The 19,002-nt window shown below is 44.3% G+C and overlaps 1 protein-coding gene across 1 annotated transcript in view; it reads left to right on the forward strand.

Annotated features, from left to right (window-relative positions):
• CDHR3 (cadherin related family member 3) overlaps window positions 1-19,002 on the forward strand; it is an 83,734-nt gene that overhangs the window by 14,468 nt on the left and 50,264 nt on the right. Inside the window, exons 4-8 of the mRNA XM_050926221.1 lie at window positions 3,555-3,646; window positions 11,697-11,791; window positions 11,902-12,006; window positions 15,594-15,742; window positions 17,370-17,559. Coding sequence (XP_050782178.1) covers window positions 3,555-3,646; window positions 11,697-11,791; window positions 11,902-12,006; window positions 15,594-15,742; window positions 17,370-17,559 — 631 coding nt within the window. The remainder of the gene's footprint in view (window positions 1-3,554; window positions 3,647-11,696; window positions 11,792-11,901; window positions 12,007-15,593; window positions 15,743-17,369; window positions 17,560-19,002) is intronic.

Raw genomic sequence — 19,002 nt, forward strand, 5'->3', positions numbered from 1 at the left:
GCCTTTGAGCAGAAGGGATTTGAACAGAGATCTGCCATTTCTCAGGTGAGTGCCCTAGGCTACGCAGTCTCCCTCAGTCTCGCTTGTTGAAGTTGTTCCACTTTAAATAATTGAACAATTAAATATTAATTGGGCCAGAAAAAGAGTTTCAATGACTCTATAGCCTGCTGGTTAGGGCACCCCCCTGAGAGATGGCAGATCCCTGTTTGAATCCCTTCTCCTCATTAGGCACTTGAACGAGGGGTCTCCCACATCCCAGGCAAATACCTTTACCCTTGGGTTAAATATTAAGGGAGCTCCTCCTCCTGCCCATGCCTGCCTGTTGTGTGTGGATTTAGGCAGCCTCTGATTGTTCCCTGCATGTGACTTAGGTAGCCAAACACCCACCTTCTCCCAGTTTGTGAATCACAAGCAAAGATAGGCACCTCCTAGCAGCGCAGATTTAGGTATGGACATCTGAGCTGGGGATGTGTGGCTTAGGACACGACCCCCCCAACAGCATCTCCCATTGGCTATCTTAGGCAGATCCCCACCTAGCCCGTTGGCTTTTGTGGATCATATTCTAAGGCACCTATCCCTATCCTCATATAGGAGCCCAGTGGCTAACCCAGGCCTTTCAGATTGCATTGTTGTTCCTGTGTTTTCTAGGCACCTAAAAGTTAGGCATTGTGATGCTGAGTGTCTCTACAGTCTTTCATGGAACCAAGCATAGTCACTTGGTTATGGACATACTGTTTAATGCCTTGTTGAAAACTGAATTGGATTTGGAGAAGCAACAAAGGTTTAAATAAATGTACTTTGAGCATGTGCAAGAGTTTCTGAAAGACAATAAAGCTAGTGCTCAGCCTGTGTTGCACAGCAGTACAGTGAATTTGCATGTGTGTGAGAGAAATTTAAGTGGGAAATCAATTTTAAATGTAAGGTCATGGGGATCATGATCTGTGATAGTGCATAAGGAAAGAGGCAGGGTTCCAAAAAATACTCTGTGTGACCTCTGTGTGATCGGTGATATTGGCCCATCTGTGTAAGGGGTGCAATGTGTGGGAACTTGGACACCTCTGCTTCATTTGCTGCAGCAATTGGTCAGGGTGTTGAGAATGAGGCTGGAGTTCACAGAATTCCTTCCTCATTCAGGGTGGGGTTTGGAAGAAGAGCAGTGTATGTTCAGTACGTGGCCCCACATCTCAAAGAGGATAAAAGTAAATATCAAACAACTGCCTGGCTCACTGAGCACCCATTTAGCTCACTCAGTAACGAAGGGACCTGCAGAACTTATACCATGACATCATGTAACTGAAGGCTGTATAACATATACACATACAAAGGGGCAGAATTAAGGTTACAAGAGAAATCATAATTTTGTCACTTCCTGACTTTTGAGAGTTTCATTTTGAAACTTCAGTGTTCTAACACTGTGTGTTTTTTGTATGGAACAGCAATGAATCATTAAACGATCAAAGATTTTTTTTTCCTACCCAAAAATACAGATAGGCCAGAGCCACAAAATGTGGATCCAGCTCTGGCTTAGGAACACCTCACTAGCTGGGAGGATGGCAATGTTATTTCAGGGTTTTGGCTCACTGGCAGAGGCCAGGGATGAAGTTTGGATCTAAGTTTAAATACTGATCGCTGCCAAAGTTAAGGATTAAGAGCCTGTGCAGGTTTTGGTTCAGGCTCATTTCTAGTTGAAAAAGAGTCAATTTAACAAATAACATTTAAGCATCCCTGACATTCTTGCTTCTATACTATACTTTGTACAAGAGACAAAATAAACTCCTTGGAGAAGGATCTGGGTCTTCTGAGCATAGATAGTGCCTAGCACATTGTGGGTGTGACTGTAAAAAATAACAATTAGCTTTGACATGATGACACTTCAGGAGATGGGCGCAGCATGAAACATGCTGTACTTGGGAGCTTGTTAAAAATAAATTTATCAGTTTAACACTTAGCTAGAGTGCAGTAAATCAGTGAACACAGACATATGAATTGTCTAACTGGGTGGGGTTAGTTAACAATACCAGCTGCAGTTAACACTGATGGCACATTCACTGGTTGTTAAAATGTGTCTGTTTCTCATTAAACTTTATATTCATATAATTGTCATCTAGGAATCCTCATTCTGCTGTTTGGGGATTACTGCTGCTACTTACGGCACGAGCAGCCAGTCAGGGTCACGGGACAGATTAATGTTCTATAAGCACAGGACACAGCAGACATAAAAAAGTCTACAGTAAATAATGATTTAAAGGTTCGCTTACCCATTAACTGCCCATGCTAGCAATAATTCCTATACAACTTAAGAAAGCTGGCATATGAGATTCTAGTCCTAGGCGTTCATGGTATGAACTGAATTGATGTAGACACAGCGAAGAAAAAGGACAAACAAGGGGATGGATTTTAAAGCAGCAGGCCACAACTTTATTAAATTTAATACATGGACAGGGTGCTATACTCTCACCTACCAGGCATTTTAAGTGGTCCCAGTGTGGGGGCTAAGGGATTCCCTACCCAATAACCCACAACTCAGGTAGACTCTCTTCTTTTTACCTCTAGGACTCAATTAGCTTTTTCTGAGTCCTACTCCTGCCCCCAAGGGGGACCAAGGGTACTAAAAGGGGGGGACCTCAGCCCACAAAGGCCTCAGAGTCTCCCCTTATCCCATGAACACAAGGCCAGTAAAATGGCAGGTCTTTTACTTCGGTAAACCATTCCTTTTATCCTTTTAACCACACTCAAAAGTTGTGATTAAATACATCCTTGTTGAGTATTAATTATTAAACTCTGCTCTTATTTAACTTAACTGTGCCCCTGGGATGCTGCAAGGAAGGCAAAAAACTCCCCAGCCCTCTGCCAGTTTGGCCCCTACAGGAAGAAAAAAATTAATTCCTGACTCCAAAACAGGCAAACAATCAGAGCTACAACAACCACAAAACACTGCTTCATGGCTGCTAGTACAAGGAAGAGAGGATGAGGCTGCTAGAATGGAGCAAAAAGCAAGAGGCTTCACAAGGTCCACTCTAGGGTTTAAATTAATGAAAGAGGAGAGTGAGGGACCAATCAGATCCCTTCCACCCCAAGCCTGCCAACCAGTGACTAGAGACTTTTAAGGGAAGGGGCAGTCCTGCATCCTCTTAACACATGTTCTCTTCCCACATTCAACTGGGCCTGTCCCAGTTGCTGCTGGCTCCATCAGGTTTCCCACCCAGTGAGGCAGGTGGGTGGTACTGGTCACAATCCCTCAACAACATAAAAATTCAGGTTAGCCCAGGCCATTTACCAATGACCAGTTCAAGATATGATTTATGTGGGGCTCAGTCTGTCAGTGATGTATCGTTCACAATCACAAATATTGATGGTTGTCTATTTACAGCATGGGGACACGTTCTTTTGCCCCAGCTGTGTGTTGTTTTGGTGTGTGTTTGGGTATTTTGTTTATTTTGGAATTAGACTGAGTTGCAGAGTGAGTACATGCATCAGGTGTTCTGATGAAGTCAGTACATCTGTGTCTTTTTTTAAAGATAGAATTAACATTGATTATATTTTTATTCATCCAGCTGTAATGATTTATATCTTGGAGGGAAATAGAACGCCTCCTGGAGTTATTTACCAGATTGATGCATCTGATCCCGAACAGTCACAACTCACAGTAAGTTTAATTAAAGGAAAAACGATAGAGAGACAATGCAATCCACTGCATCTGAAATATAATGAATTCCCAGGAACTGTCTTCTCTGAGCTCACTAATCGAGCATATAGAAAAAGGTATATTGTCAGCTGAAATGAAACATTTTAAAAAATAAACTAGACCAGCAGAATGTTATTTTTTAAGAAGGGGCCTATCCCTCACCACTGGGGTATGGAGTGGGTTTTAAATTTTCAACACCCTGAAGTCAGAGTTTGGAGACAGGGTTTTGCTATGACCCATCATAGCTATAGCAGGTAACGGGGTCTTTCTTATAAACTGTCTCCAAAACCCCTTTGCAGAGTAATGGTTAAATGGGGCTTTTAATCTTTTACATTACAATGAAGTTTCTTTTAAATGAAACATTGGGGAAATAACTCTTCATGCAATGAAACGTCAGCAGTTAGCTATCTGGAAAGCAATACAGTGTGATTTGTGGCCAACAGCTTAAAAAAAATGGCACTAGCTGATATGAAAAGGTTCTGGGTATCAGCAGGAATTTCTGAAAAGTCACTTCTTGCAGATCTGGAAAAGATAAGTGCATTTACCTGAGAAACTGGTGAAAGATACAACAGTATCACAGACAGACATTTCAGGTGTTACTTCAGCTTGTAGCATTACTCAAAAGAGCAATTACATTTTAGGAGCTGCTTTCTTGACCTCCTTTCTCAGTCAAACTCCCAGTGCAATCAATGTGGGTTTGATTGAATAAGAAAAGGTGTAAAGGCCTCAGGATTTAGCTCTAGATTAATTATTATGATGATGATTAATTATTACTGCCAACGAAAGAAAAAAATAACTGCAGTGAATTCTTCATCAGCAAAAGTCTTTGAATCTGTGATAAATCCCAGCCATAATAAGGAGATGCAAATGCAGAAATGATGGACTGTGATACAATAATACTAATACAATAATACTCCCAGCAGGAAAACTAGAGTGGTCCATTGACAAGAATTTGTTAGCTTAATTGATTTGATTACTCAGCTGCTTTTTCATCAACTTCAGTTAAACATATCACAGTAGGAGATGAATTCTGGTTACACTCGATTCTATTTCATTCCTATTTGTCACATGGCTAAGTCTACATTAGAGAGTTCAAATCACTTCCGCGGGAGCACTCCTGCGGCAGCGCTTTTATGTGTGAGTGTGGTCGAGGGTGAGTGCTGGGAGAGAGCTCCACGTCCACGGGGGGGAACAGCTCAGAGGCTGGGACCCATACTCCCAGCCCTCTGCGCCTGTCCACACTAGCATTTTACAGCGCTCAAACTTGCTGCGCTCTGGGGGTGTGTGTGTGTGTGTGTGTGTGTGTGCGCAATTTTTCACACCCCTGAGACTGCAAGTTAGAGCACTATATAATGTAAGTGTAGACAAGCCCAAGAACTAACACAAGAGTAGTAGCACCAGCTGAGTAGGCTGTAGAATTTTAAAGAAGACTTTACTGATTACCTGGCTTATCATTATTTGATTCTGTATATTCTAGAATTATCACTTATTAAGTTAGGCCAGGTCTACACTACACATAGAATATAAGGGTTGGAAGGGACCTCAGGAGGTCATCTAGTCCAACCCCTGCTCAAAGCAGGACCAATCCCCAACTAAATCAACAGTTAGGTTGACTCAAGGCACCTTACATTAACCTAGCTGGTAATGTGTCTCCACTTAAATTTGGCTCCTGATGACTTAAGTGCCCCACTACACTGATTTAGTAACACCATCTCCCCAAGCAACATAGAGTCAGGGTCAACATAGGGTATGGCCACACTTGAAACTTCAAAGCGCTGCCGCGGCAGCACTTTAAAGTGCGAGTGTAGTCACAGCGCCAGCGCTGGGAGAGAGCTCTCCCAGAGCTGCACATGCTCCACATCCTGATGGGGTTTAGCTTGCAGTGCTGGGAGCCGTGCTCCCAGCGCTGCGGCACTGTTTACACTGGCGCTTTACAGCGCTGTATCTTGCAGCGCTCAGGGGTGTGTTTTTTCCACACCCCCGAGTGAGAAATTTGCAGTGCTGTAAAGCGCCAGTGTAGCCAAGGCTGTAGTTAGGCTGATGCAGTGTGAATATAGACACTCTGTTACTTATGTCAACCATTACTGGCCTCCAGCAGCTATCTCACAATGTCCCTCAGTGACTGCTCTGGTCACTGCTGTGAACTTCGCTGCCCTGGGGTCAGGTAGATGGGAAGCCCCATGAATTTCTGAAATTCCTTTTTCTGATTGCCTGACTTGGCGAGCACACCTAGCAGCTCTCCACTGTTGAGTGCAACTGCCCAAGTGACCATGCTGGCTACACACTCCAGGCGCACTCCTGCCTGGAGGGGAGAGGAGGTGATAGATTTCCTGGGTCTCTGGGGAGAAGAGGCTGTGCAAGCACAACTCTGAACAAGCCACAGAAATGTGGACATCTATGAGTAGGTTGCTCAGCAGATGCAAGAGAAGGGCTACAACAGGGACTAGGAGCAGTGCCATGTGAAAGCCAAGGAGCTGCTGCAGGAGTACTAGAAGGCCAGAGAGGCCAACAATCAATCTGGTGCTGAGCTGCAGAAAGCTGCATGCCATCCTTAGCAGAGACCCCACCACTACCCCCAAGAGCACTGTGGATACTTGTGAGGAGCCCGAATCACAGCCATGAACTGTGAGGAGGAGTGGACGAGGAGGAGGAGTATAGGGGCCAGGTGACTGGGGGATCTATCTGCTCAGTGAGCCAGGACCTGGTTTTGTCTCCATTGGAGTCCAGCCAGTCGTGACTGTCAAGCATAGGTGAGCCTGATGCAGGGGAAGGAACCTCTAATAAGTATGCAGTTTGCTTTGAAATTACAGGGAAGGAAGCCCCAAAGGAGCAGGACACATTTGTTGATTTACTCATTTTTTACTTGTGCTAGAAGAGGTAGTGAGACAACTAAGAGATGCAGAGTTTCTATCTGCTTTTCATTCTCCTCTAGATCTGACAAGGGGGGAACGTAGAGCAGTTTACTCATGTGCACTCTGATGTCCTGCGAATCCTTTGGAGAGATCTTGATGAAAGTTCCCTGGAGATATCTGCAATCCTCTGCAGAAGGTTTCTGGGAAGGCTGCCTTATTTATTCCACCACAGTAGGACACTTTCCCATGCCACTCAGCGAGTACTTCATAAGAACATAAAAACAGCCATACTGGGTCAGACCAAAGGTCCATCCAGACCAGTATCCTGTCTGCTGACAGTGGCCAATGCCAGGTGCCCCAGAGGGAGTGAACCTAACAGATAATGATCAAGTGATCTCTCTCCTGCCATCCATCTCCACCCTCTGACAAACAGAGGCTAGGGACACACCATTCCTTACCCATCCTGGCTAATAGCCATTAATGGACTTAACCTCCATGAATTTATCTAGTTCTCTTTTAAACCCCTGTTATTGTCCTAGCCTTCACAACCTTCTCAGGTAAGGAGTTCCACAAGTTGACTGTGCAATGTGTGAAGAAGAACTTCCTGTTATTTGTTTTAAACCTGCTGCCCATTAATTTAATTTGGTAGCCCCTAGTTCTTACATTATGGGAACAAGTAAATAACTTTTCCATAGTCAGATTCTCCACACCACTCATTATTTTATATACGTCTATCATATTTCCTCTTTAACAGGCACCATTGTAGTACACAGGCTAGCAGCTTATGGGCCTGGGTGGCATCGGGATGCCAGCAGCAGCTGCGCTCTCTCTGCCTTTGTTACCCTCAGGAATGAGATAGCAGCTAAAATCACCAGTCCCTGTGGGAAATGGTGCCAGCATTCAGTTCCATTGCCCTATACAACCAGAATTATGCAACAGAGTAATTCCCTTCTCATTTTCCCAACCACCAGAAGGCCATACTCAGCATAGCTGGTGCCATGCTCGATCAATCCCAAGCAAAAGTGGGAAAGCAGCACATACAACTTTTGGGGAGCAAGGGGAGTGAGTTCAACATTTTACGTTTCAATTTCCATCATGAATATATTGACATAGGCACCTCTGTGTGTTGTACCTGCAGCTGCTGCCATTGCAGCCTGTAGGATCTCCCCATCCCCACTCATGGAATGCCTGAGCCAGATACGGAGGAGGAAAAGAGGACTAAGGATGGCATGTTCCTGGAGATCCTGCAAGCCACTGCTGCATCAGAGAATGAGCACAGGGCCTGGAGGATAAGCGTTGCTGATAACCTGGAGAAGGATAGAGTGGAGAGGAGAAAGGTGCAGGAAAAGGAGAGGGAGGTGCAGGAAAAGGAGAGGGGCATGCAGCAGAACATGCTTGTTCTGCTCAGACAGCAAACATAGATGCTGCAGACTCTGGTGGGGCTGCATATTCAACAATTCCATGCTCGCTTCCCTCTGCAGCCCATTGAGAACTCACTATCGGGCCTTCCTATGTCTCTACTCAACATTCCATGTGGCGTCAGGGGTTGGTGCACTACCCTTATCACTCCACCCAGGGGACATTGAAGACAATCACAGCTTCATATACACTGACCTGTGAAAGCCATGGTTGGTGTACGTGTGCCTAAAATGGACATGACTTTTTTCCACATCATAAATTCTGTTCCCTTAATTTAGTAATTTTTATTAAATTTTAAAAGGTATTCTTTAATTGCCCCATTCATGTTACAGAATAAAATTCTGTTTTTTGTAATAAAATTAATCTTCATTAATTCACAACATATGCTGGCTGGTGCTTAGCAGGTTGGACAGCAACCAATTACCTGTTACTGCACAGTGTCACACAACCCATAGCACCATTCATATACAATATTAACGGGTGCATTGACAATGTTATATTCCTACAGACATAGCAATCACTACAAGATTCATACTGGGCCACAAAAGAGCAAGGCCAGGGGGAGCACACTACAGCAAACACACACTATTCGGGCTCATTATCAAAATGGTCTTTCAAAGCCTCCCTGAGCTATATAGGTCTGCTTCGAACTCTTCTAATAGCCCTTGTATATGGCTATTCAAATTCAGCAGACAGCTGCACCACCTCTGCCCCAGCTGAAACTTTTCCCCCTTTGCTTCCCAGGACACAGCAGGCAGCTATAACCATGGGGATGTTTTTCCTCACTCAGGTCCAATCTTGTAAGGAAACAATGTCAGCTACCCTGGGAATGACCAAAGGCACATCCTCCTGTTGGTCTGCACCTGCTGAGCCTGTAGCTGAAGTGCTCCTTGGTGCTGTTGAGGGGGCAGGAGTATGGCTTCATGAGCCATAGGAGCAAGGGATAGATAGGCTAGGTTTCCCAGGATCACTATTGGCATTTTCAACAGTGCCAATGGCAATCTGCCGGTTGGGAAAGAAAGTCTCTGTTTGCAGCTTTCTGAACAGTCCTTTGTTCTTAAAGATGCATGTGTCATGAACTTTCCTTGACTAGCCCACACTGCTGACAGTAAAGTGTCCCCAGTTATCCCGCAGTGGTTGCTTAACCATAGAAAAGTAGCTCTTTCTGTTGCCGTATTCTGGCAAGGTGGTCTGACTCCAAAAAAATTAATAGGTGTGCTATCACCCCACCACAGTTCAGGAACCCCATTGCTGCAAAACCATCCACTATGTCCTGCTCAGTGCCGAGAGTCACAATCCTGCATAGCAGGAGGTGATTAATGGCCCTGCATGCATGCATGGCAACAGCCTCTGTGATGGATTTCCTGACTCCAGATTGATTCCCAACTGGCTGTAGCCATCTGGTTTCCAGGGTACAATCACCTCTCAGGTGTCACTGCAGCTTTCATTTTGGTGTCCCTGCATTGGATGGCTGGGGCAAATTTGGCGCACAGATCTAGGAAAGTGGCCTTGCGCATCCAAAAGTTCTGCAGCTCATCAGCCTGAAGTTGCATGATGATGCAATTTCACCAGTCTGTGCTTGTTTCTAGATCCCAGAACCAGTAATTTACCATCTCCAGCTGCTCCATGAATGCCACCAAGAATCTTCAATTGTTGTTTTCCATGTCCCACAGCAATTTAGCCTCCAAGGAATTGTTATGTTCCCTGCAGCTCTTACTGAGGCTCTGCAATACTGCAGGATCACGCACCTTATGCTTGCAATGCTCATGACAACAGCGTAGAACTGTGCAGGCTCTATGCGTTTCTCAGTGATGGCCGAGAGTGAGGGAAGATATGGGGGTTTATAGGATTTTGAAAAGAAGGCACGAAAATTATGGTATGCAGATGAAATTATGGGATGGAGAACAGTGCATTATGGGAAGTTGACCCCATGCTCCCATTCACCCTTCCACAATTTGTTTTGGCCCATCAGGCATTGCAAAAACTTCCCAAAAGACTCTGCACTGGACAGTGGTGAGTTGCACTGTGGGATAAACAACGAGGAGTCCTTGTGGCACCTTAGAGACTAAAAAATTTATTTGGGCATAAGCTTTCATGGGCTAAAATCCACTTCATCAGAGGCATGAAGTGAAAAATACAGGAGCAGGTATAAATACATGAAAGGATGGGGATTGCTTTACCAAGTGTGAGGTCAGTCTAACAAGATAAATCAAGTAACAGCAGGATACCAAGGGAGGAAAAATAACTTTTGAAGTGGTATTGTTATACCAATATAATAAAAGATTCTGCTGGTTTTTATTATATTGGTATAACAGTATGAGAGTGGCCCATTACAGACAGTTGACAAGAAGGTGTGAGTAACAGTAGGGAGAAAGGTTTCAGAGTAGTGGCCATGTTAGTCTGTATCAGTAAAAAGAACAGGAGTACTTGTGGCACCTTAGAGACTAACAAATTTGAGTGTAAGCTTTCGTGGTCTACAGCCCACTTCATCGGATGCAAGTAGGGAGAAATTAGTATTGGGGAAATTAAGTTTAGGTTTTGTAATCACTCAACCACTCCCAGTCTTTATTCAGTCCTAATCTGATGGTATCCAGTTTGCAAATTAATTCCAGTTCTGCAGCTTCACGTTGGAGTCTGTTTTTTGAAGTTTTTTTGTTGAAGAATTGCCACTTTTAGGTCTGTTATTGAATGACCAGAGAGACTGAAGTGTTCTCCTACTAGTTTTTGAATGTTATGATTTCTGATGTCAGACTTGTGTCCATTTATTCTTTTGCATAGAGACTTTCTGGTTTGGCCAATGTACATGGCAGAGGGGCATTGCTGGCACATGATGGCATATATCACATTGGTAGATTAATTCACACTGGAATTAATTTGCAAGCTGGGAGCAGTTTCCTGAATAAAAACACAAAGTCACTGTACAACTGCACTGTGTGTCAGAGTTCTCCTCTCCATCTATCTTGCACAGACCTCCAAGAGATGAAGAGCAAAAAGCTTTGCAACTCCTGTCCTACAATGGATTCCCTTCCTCCCCATATCTGCTCTGTCTTGATAATGGCTGTAACCTCAACGTTTATAAAAAACACTTGTATAACTCCACTAAAGACAATAGATCCATGCTGATTTACACAAAATGAGGACCTGGGTGGTGTGTTGTTAGTAACAGTGTAGAGGAGCATATCAACTGGCATACAGAATATTAGTTAAATGCAGAAAGAGATGATGTACCTGAGACATGGAGGTTATACTGTGCTGGTTAAATATTTGTGCACCACTGCTGTCTTCTGGATAAATGTCAGACTTGCTTAAGTATCTCCTGCTGCCCAACCACTAGATGGGTAGTGGCGGGTGCACACACACTAGCCAGTAAATTACATTATTTTCATGGATTAGGATACCAGAGGGGGTGAGAATTATTCTGATACAAATGTGATACAATGACTAGCTTGTTGTGTGACCATGTCTCTTTCTAATGGGGACCACTGTCATGCCCTGCTTGCTGTTTACCCACAGACTTACTTCTATAGTTCAAGAGACAGTGGCTTGTATTTCTGGTGATGAATGTCCTGGGTTCGATCCTGCTGATGACCATGATGCCTGTACATCTCCTTACACAGAGTTTTGTGACAATACTATATATGTGGGGCATATGTTTCCTTGATCCATTCTGTAAGCCCGTGAACGAATGGCTGGATGTTTTTAAAAGATACAGAGGCTAATTCACAATCCTTTTATTCCAGTATTCATGTACTCCTGTGTCAGAGTCATTCACTGTCTCTCAAACTGGAACCATTTCTTCCACAAAAGAATTTGATTTTGAGAGAGATCCACATACGTAAGTATTCATTTTGATCCTCTGATCATTCTTGTTGTTCATTATTAACAGAGACCTACTGCATGTAATCCACAGAGTGATTCTGGTTTGATTTTGTTTTTATTTAACAGCTATGTGTTAAACGTAACAGTGACAGACCGCCTAGGGCTGAGCACTACCAGGACAGTGATAGTCAACATCATTAACATCAATGATGAAACACCTTACTTTACCACGTAAGTGAAACATTCACTTTGTACCCTAAAAATACAAATGGTTCTCAGACTTTTCAGCCCCAGCATCATTGGTTCAACCTTTTGGGAGACTCTGTAATATAGCCATTAACTGATACAATGTCTCGTTGTGTCCATGTACTTCTCCCTCTTTCTATAATCTATCAGCATGGATTCACCAAGGGCAAGTCATGCCTGACTAACCTAATTGCCTTCTATGAGGAGATAGCTGGCTCTGTGGATGAGGGGAAAGCAGTGGATTTTTGACTTTAGCAAAGCTTTTGATACGGTCTCCCACAGTATTCTTGCCAGCAAGTTAAAGAAGTATGGGCTGGATGATTGGACTATAAGGTGAATAGAAAGTTGGCTAGATTGTCGGGCTCAACGGGTAGTGATCAACGGCTCCATGTCTAGTTGGCAGCCGGTTTCAAGTGGAATGCCCCAAGGGTTGGTCCTGGGGCCGGTTTTGTTCAATATCTTCATTAATGATCTGGAGGGTGGCGTGGACTGCACTCTCTGCAGGTTTGCAGATGACACTGAACCTGGAGGAGTGGTAGATACACTGGAGAGTAGGGATAGGATACAGAGGGACCTAGACAAATTAGAGGACTGGGCCAAAAGAAACCTGATGAGTTCAACAAGGACAAGTGCAGAGTCCTGCACTTAAGATGAAAGAATCCCATTCACTGTTACAGACTAGGGACCGAATGGCTAGGAAACAGTTCTGCAGAAAAGGACCTAGGGGTTACAGTGGACAAGAAGCTGGATATGAGTCAACAGTGTGCCCTTGTTACCAAGAAGGCTAACGGCATTTTGGCCTTTATAAGTAAGGGCACTGCCAGCAGATTGAGGGATGTGATCATTCCCCTCTATTCGACATTGGTGATGCCTCATCTGGAGTACAGTGTCCTGTTTTGGGCCCCACACTACAAGAAGGATATGGAAAAATTGGAAAGAGTCCAGCAGAGGGCAACAAAAATGATTAGGGGGCTGGAGCACGTAACTTATGAGGAGAGACTGAGGGAAGTGGGATTGTTCAGTCTGCAGAAGAGAAGAATGAGGAGGGATTTGATAGCTGCTTTCAACTATTTGAAAGGGAGTTCCAAAGAGGATGGATCTAGATGGTTCTCAGTGGTACCTGATGACAGAACAAGGAGTAATGGTCTCAAGTTGCAGGGGGGGGGGTTAGGTTGGATATTAGGAAAAACTTTTTCACTAGGAGAGTGGTGAAGCACTGGAATGGGTTACCTATGGAGGTGGTGGAATCTCCTTCCTTGGAGGTTTTTAAGGTCAGGCTTGACAAAGCCTTGGCTGGGATGATTTAGTTGGGAATTGGTCCTGCTTTGAGCAGGGGGTTGGACTAGATGATCTCCTGAGGTCCCTTCCAACCCTGATAGTCTATGATTCTATATCCATCTTTCTTAAAACTTAGATTATAAGCTATCTGGGGAAGGGACTATCTTTTTGTTCAGAGCCTATCACAATGAGGTCCTGCCGCATGACGGCTCTGAGGTGCCACAATCAAACAAATAATAATACATAAGAATGGCCATATTGGTCAGACCAATGGTCCTTCCAGCCCAGTATCTTGTCTTCTGACAGTGGCCAATGCCAGGTATTTCAGAGATAATGAACAGAACAGGAAAACCATCAAGTGATCCATTCTCTGTCACCCATTCCCAGCTTCTGGCAAACATTAATAACTATTATAATAGCTATTTATTTTGATTTTGTTTTGAATTATTAGTCTCTTGTTGGACATTTCTTTCCATTATCTTTGTATATGTTATTACAGTTAATTTTCAAAGCTCGTGTTTAATGCTAATTCAAGCATAAAGACATACACTCTGTCTGAAACTCACCCCTATGCAGAAGGTCAAAATAAGGTCTATGGTCCAGATCCACAAAGGTACTTAGACTCCTTGCTTCCACTGATTTAACTGGAAGTTAGGAGCCTAAATATCTTTATGAATCTGGGCCCTAAGTCTCAATTTTAGGGTCCACTGCATTTCATAAGCCCCCTGCTCAGGTGGCAGCCTTTAGGTACCTAGACATCTACTGTAAAAGTTCCCTAGTTACTTTTCTGCCACTAGGCATGTGCACTGCTGCCTTCTTCTAGGGGTCTGGACACCTGTCTCCTGCCTAACTCCCAGCATGATCCATGAACTGGGGGAAGATAGACATTCACCTGCCTATCTTCCCTGCAGGGCCTGATCTGGCAGACACCCTGAGCATGCCTGCCAGATCAGGGCCATTCAAAATCCAGCTGGAGCAGGAGGATATGGTGCCTCCCTTATAACTTGTATCCCAGTGGTTAGAGCAGTGGTTCTCAAAGCCAGTCCACCGCATGTTCAGGGAAAGCCCCTGATGGGCCAGGCTGGTTTGTTTACCTGCCGTGTCCACAAGTTTGGCCGATCGTGGCTCCCAGTGGCCGCAGTTCGCTGTTCCAGGCCAATGGGGGCTCTGGGAAGGGTGGCCAGCACATCCTTTGGCCTGCGCCACTTCCCGCAGCCCCCATTGGCATGGAGTGGTGAACTGCAGCCAGTGGGAGCCATGATCGGCCGAACCTGTGGACGCGGCAGGTAAACAAACTGGCCTGGCCCACCAGAGGCTTTCTCTGAACGAGCGGTGGATTGGCTTTGAGAACCACTGTGTTAGAGCACTCACCTGAGATGGGGGAGACTTAGGCTCAGTTTGCCCCTCTGCTTGAGTCGGGGCCACCCAGAGGATTCAGGGGGCCTGGGGCAAAGCAATTTGGGGGCCCATTCCATAAAAAAAGTTGCAATACTATATTCTCGTGGGGGCCCCACTTGCCCCCCCGGGCAGCCCTGGCCTGATTGAGGGGAAAGGATTTGAACACAGGTTTGCCACACCTCTCAGGAGAGTGCTCTAAACACTGAGCTATGGGATATTATGATGTGTGGCTCCATCAATCTCTTCCGTTGATGCTGTTCCATTTTGGATAAATAATTGAATAGAGCACATATGTAGAGATATCTTGATGTAGAGATAAGTGCTTCCCTGCAGCCTAGACTTAGGTGCTCTGCCATGCCTACCTTTGCAACGCAATAACTGCAATTGCACATCCGAATACTCATTTGTACATGCAGCTGCAATAATCACAAGTAACCATGCAAATTTGCATGTAAAACAATACCTGGGTCATAAACTCATTCAGGAGAAATCAAGCCCTACCAGAGTGAATATATTGAGCTAGTTTTATAAATAAAGTGAATCAAATGTTGCCTTGAGTTCTGGGCATGCTCAGTCAGGGGAAAGCAGACCCTGTCATTTAAAAATTTATTGCACCACTGAGACAAGCTCTTTAAAATAATATTGTCCTGGAAGCAGTGACTGTGTTTATTCCATAGCAAGATTCCTTATACTGCTGCCGCTATTTTTATTTTTTAACCTGCATGTGGATGGAATGAAAACAGCTAATCCATTTGCAGGAGATGGATTGGATGATCTAACTGGTCTCTTCTATTTCCGACATCTACAATTCTATCATTGTCAAGCAATATTGACACTTAGCAATGGGCGTGGGAGAACATTTATTTGCCTCTGTTGAACTTCTTGGTCTACTCTAGGAAAGAGAAAGTCTACAGAATTCCAGAGGAAACCAGCCCAGGAACTGTTGTTGGCAATATAACAGCTAAAGATCCAGATGGTGAAGGCATTGTCAGCACACTTGTCTACAGCATCAGTCCACCTAATATGCATTTCTCCATAAATCCATGTAAGACAAACAAAAATACGATATGTCCTTCAATCTAGCTGTGCCTTTTGGTACAAGACAAGAAACAATCCAGGTTTGAGAAACTCCTTTGGCTCCAGTTTTAAGTTATTTTATTTCCTTCTGTCGCTGCCCTTATGAAGAAGCAGCATACTTTATATTGGGTTAATACATTCTTAGGGCTGGGTCCTTGGGTGTGGCTGAGCTGTGCTCAACATGGAAATGAAAAGGTGGGGGGCAGCAAAAATGGCTTAAACTCATCTGATCCTGAGGGCTGTTCCTTCCGGCACCTTCAGAATAAATTAGTGTAGCCTCACCATTTTCCTAATCTGCATTGGCTGCAAAATTCCCCAACGGGCTATTGCGCCAGCTGGAGATTTTCAGGGCACACTCCAGCCACCCCCAGTCCTGCCTGCAACATGCGTACTTCGCCAGCGGTGGGCTAGGAGGGAGTAATGTAGACCTTTATGCCAGCCTGGGATTCCTCTAGGCGAGAGGACTCTTCAGTTGCCTTCTTAGGGCAGTTTTATGCCTCTTTGAGCCGTGAGAGCAACACAAAATGGTCAGCTCAGGGGGCCAAGGACCGAGATTTTAATGTCCTTCATGGTGCAGGCTGAATCCCCTCCCAGGATAAGACCTACAGAAGGCCTGTAAATCCATTTTTTCCCCCAGGTGAGACATCTCAGAAGACTTATCAAGCTCATATAACAGGAGAGAAACACGTCTGCACCCTATTCACCTTCTGTCCATGCACACCGGGTTCTCCTCGAGTCATTTACAGCTGTGTCAGTGAATGTCACCCTTCTGAACTGGTAGCACCTTCAGTCTGATTGGCACAGTTGTACATGACGACACAAAGCACAGGGCAGTGTAGAATCAGGCTCAGTGACTCTTTTTCTTCTTTCTAAATGCTTTGGCTTCCCTGTGCCTTCCGGGCTTACAGTGCTACACTCCCCATTAGTACACTAAGAAACACAGACAGTGTATAAACACATTCTGTCACCCTCTTCTGGCTCTTTGCCTATAGTAATACATGGCTGACAAGTTATCCTGTTTGAACAATGGCAGATGAAAGGGCATATAACCAAGAAGCGAATGAGTGAAGACTGAACTTGACACACTACGTCATAGTTGAGAATGATTCTTACTATACGTAGATCTAGAGCTACCTTGAGAGCACTAGAAAATGAAGTTCTGTCTTTAGCTACAGGGCAGGGACAGCATGAACATTAGCACTGCACATTTTCCAACACTACTCTGCCAACGTACCTCACCCCTGACTTACAAAGACCCCTACTAGGGGTGAGAAGGTAGGTCAGTCTCCATGCCTGGTCAGTTATTGGCCTCTCTGCTGAGGCTGTCAGCCATTATGGTAGTTTTGTGCTGCGGACAGTTATCTGCTAAGGGTTAGATAAAATGCATCAGTTATCTGCTAAGGGTTAGGTAAAATGCATCAGTCTATTTCAGATCACTAAACAAACAGTTGTGACATGGAGGTAGGGAAGGCTCTATATTTACCACCAGTTCCCTGAGCCATCAAGTCCTTGAGGAGAACTATACATTTAAATATGAATACTTGTCATTTCCTTTCCAGTGGTGAGTATCTAACCTCTCATTCCTTTCCTCTTAGTCACTGGTGTGATTTACGTGGCTATGCGAATAGATCGAGATGCTGCTCCCTTACGGCTACATCCTAACATCTCACTGGTCATTCGTGTGGAGGACAATCCCAGTGGTGGGCAAATGAATGAAATGGAGGTAACAGTCATTATTGAAGATCTCAATGACAACCCACCAGAATGTAGCTTCTACAACTTCAGGTACTAAGCCACTCACAATGTCTCTCACCAATATGATGGGGCCAGTATTTGATGTAGGGCACCCCAGTTAGGCACCTAGATCCTGCATGTGTGTGTTCAAATGGGCAGTCCCTATTGGCTCCTACTGGTAAGTGCTGACTGTGTGTCTTAAGATGCAGGGCTCAAACATCCTGTTGGTTCAGGTTTGAAAATTGGGCCCAAAACATCTGTTTCAAATCAAGGTTTTATTTATCTCTTTCTCCCATTCAGATGGCAGTCACCACAGCTTCGAGGGGCCATAGACTGTATATAATTTAAAATAGCATAATTTCTGTCCATAACAGGGGCAGACTTTTCACCCCTCTCATTTCATGAGAACTTATTAAATGGGTTCATTCTAAATGGTTGACTTTCAGATCCTTCCAGTTGTTATTAATTTTAACCTTTGCCCTCTCCTTTCCCAACTCCCTTTCTTTGTCTGCTGCTATCTTCACGTTCTTGTCCTGCAAATGCTTCAGGGCATAGACCAGTCTGCCATTATACATGTTTGGTGTGCTGTTGCAAGCACTATAAATTACCATCAGTCCTGCTATTTTCTTCGGGATGTCTGCCATTCATACTGCATGTGGGTGGTGAGCGGGGATAGGTGGGATTGTGTCATGAAGGATTTAGAAACTTTCATAGTTCATGGGGCTGACCACGGTGTTATTCCATTTTTGTGCTGTTGTCAACAGAGCTGGGAGAAATTTTTCACACCATTTATTTGCCAAAAAAAATGCAGCTTTGGGCAACATGAAACTATTCATGAATTGGACAGGAATTTCCCAGTTTTAATCAAAAATTTGGTGGGGCGGGGAGGAGAGCTGGATTCACAAGGAGGATTTGGCATCATTCACAAACCAGCTGTAGGAGGAGGAAGCTCCCTTGTAATCTTTAGCCCAGTGATTAGGTTACTCATTGAGATGTGAGACCCTCCCCAGCCACTAAATTTTTTGATTTGCTGATATTTTTCAGTATGCTACAAACTGAATTTTATTCCATAATTTTTCAGAACTGCCAGGAAACCAAAAAATCAGTTATTCACACAACTCCAGTTGTAAGGCCCATTGGATGTATTTTTTGTCAAATCTTTTCAATTCACATTTAAAAGACCCAGTCCTGTAACCCGTCTGTTTTAGCCCACGAAAGCTTATGCTCAAATAAATTTGTTAGTCTCTAAGGTGCCACAAGTACTCCTGTTCTTTTTGCGGATAAGACTAACACAGCTGCTACTCTGAAACCCGTTATTTGTGAAACTCCAGCGAGGGTCAATGGGATCTGTGACAGAACAAGGACTCCAGAGTTAGATCCCAGGGTCTGATCTCACATCTAGTTTTATATCAGTATAACTCAATTGAATTCAAGAGTGACACCTCTGAAGTCAGTTGGTGTAATTGAGAGCAGGATTGAGCCCGAAGCACTTTG

Source organism: Gopherus flavomarginatus, chromosome 1, assembly GCF_025201925.1.
Source record: "Gopherus flavomarginatus isolate rGopFla2 chromosome 1, rGopFla2.mat.asm, whole genome shotgun sequence".
NCBI lineage: Eukaryota > Metazoa > Chordata > Testudines > Testudinidae > Gopherus > Gopherus flavomarginatus.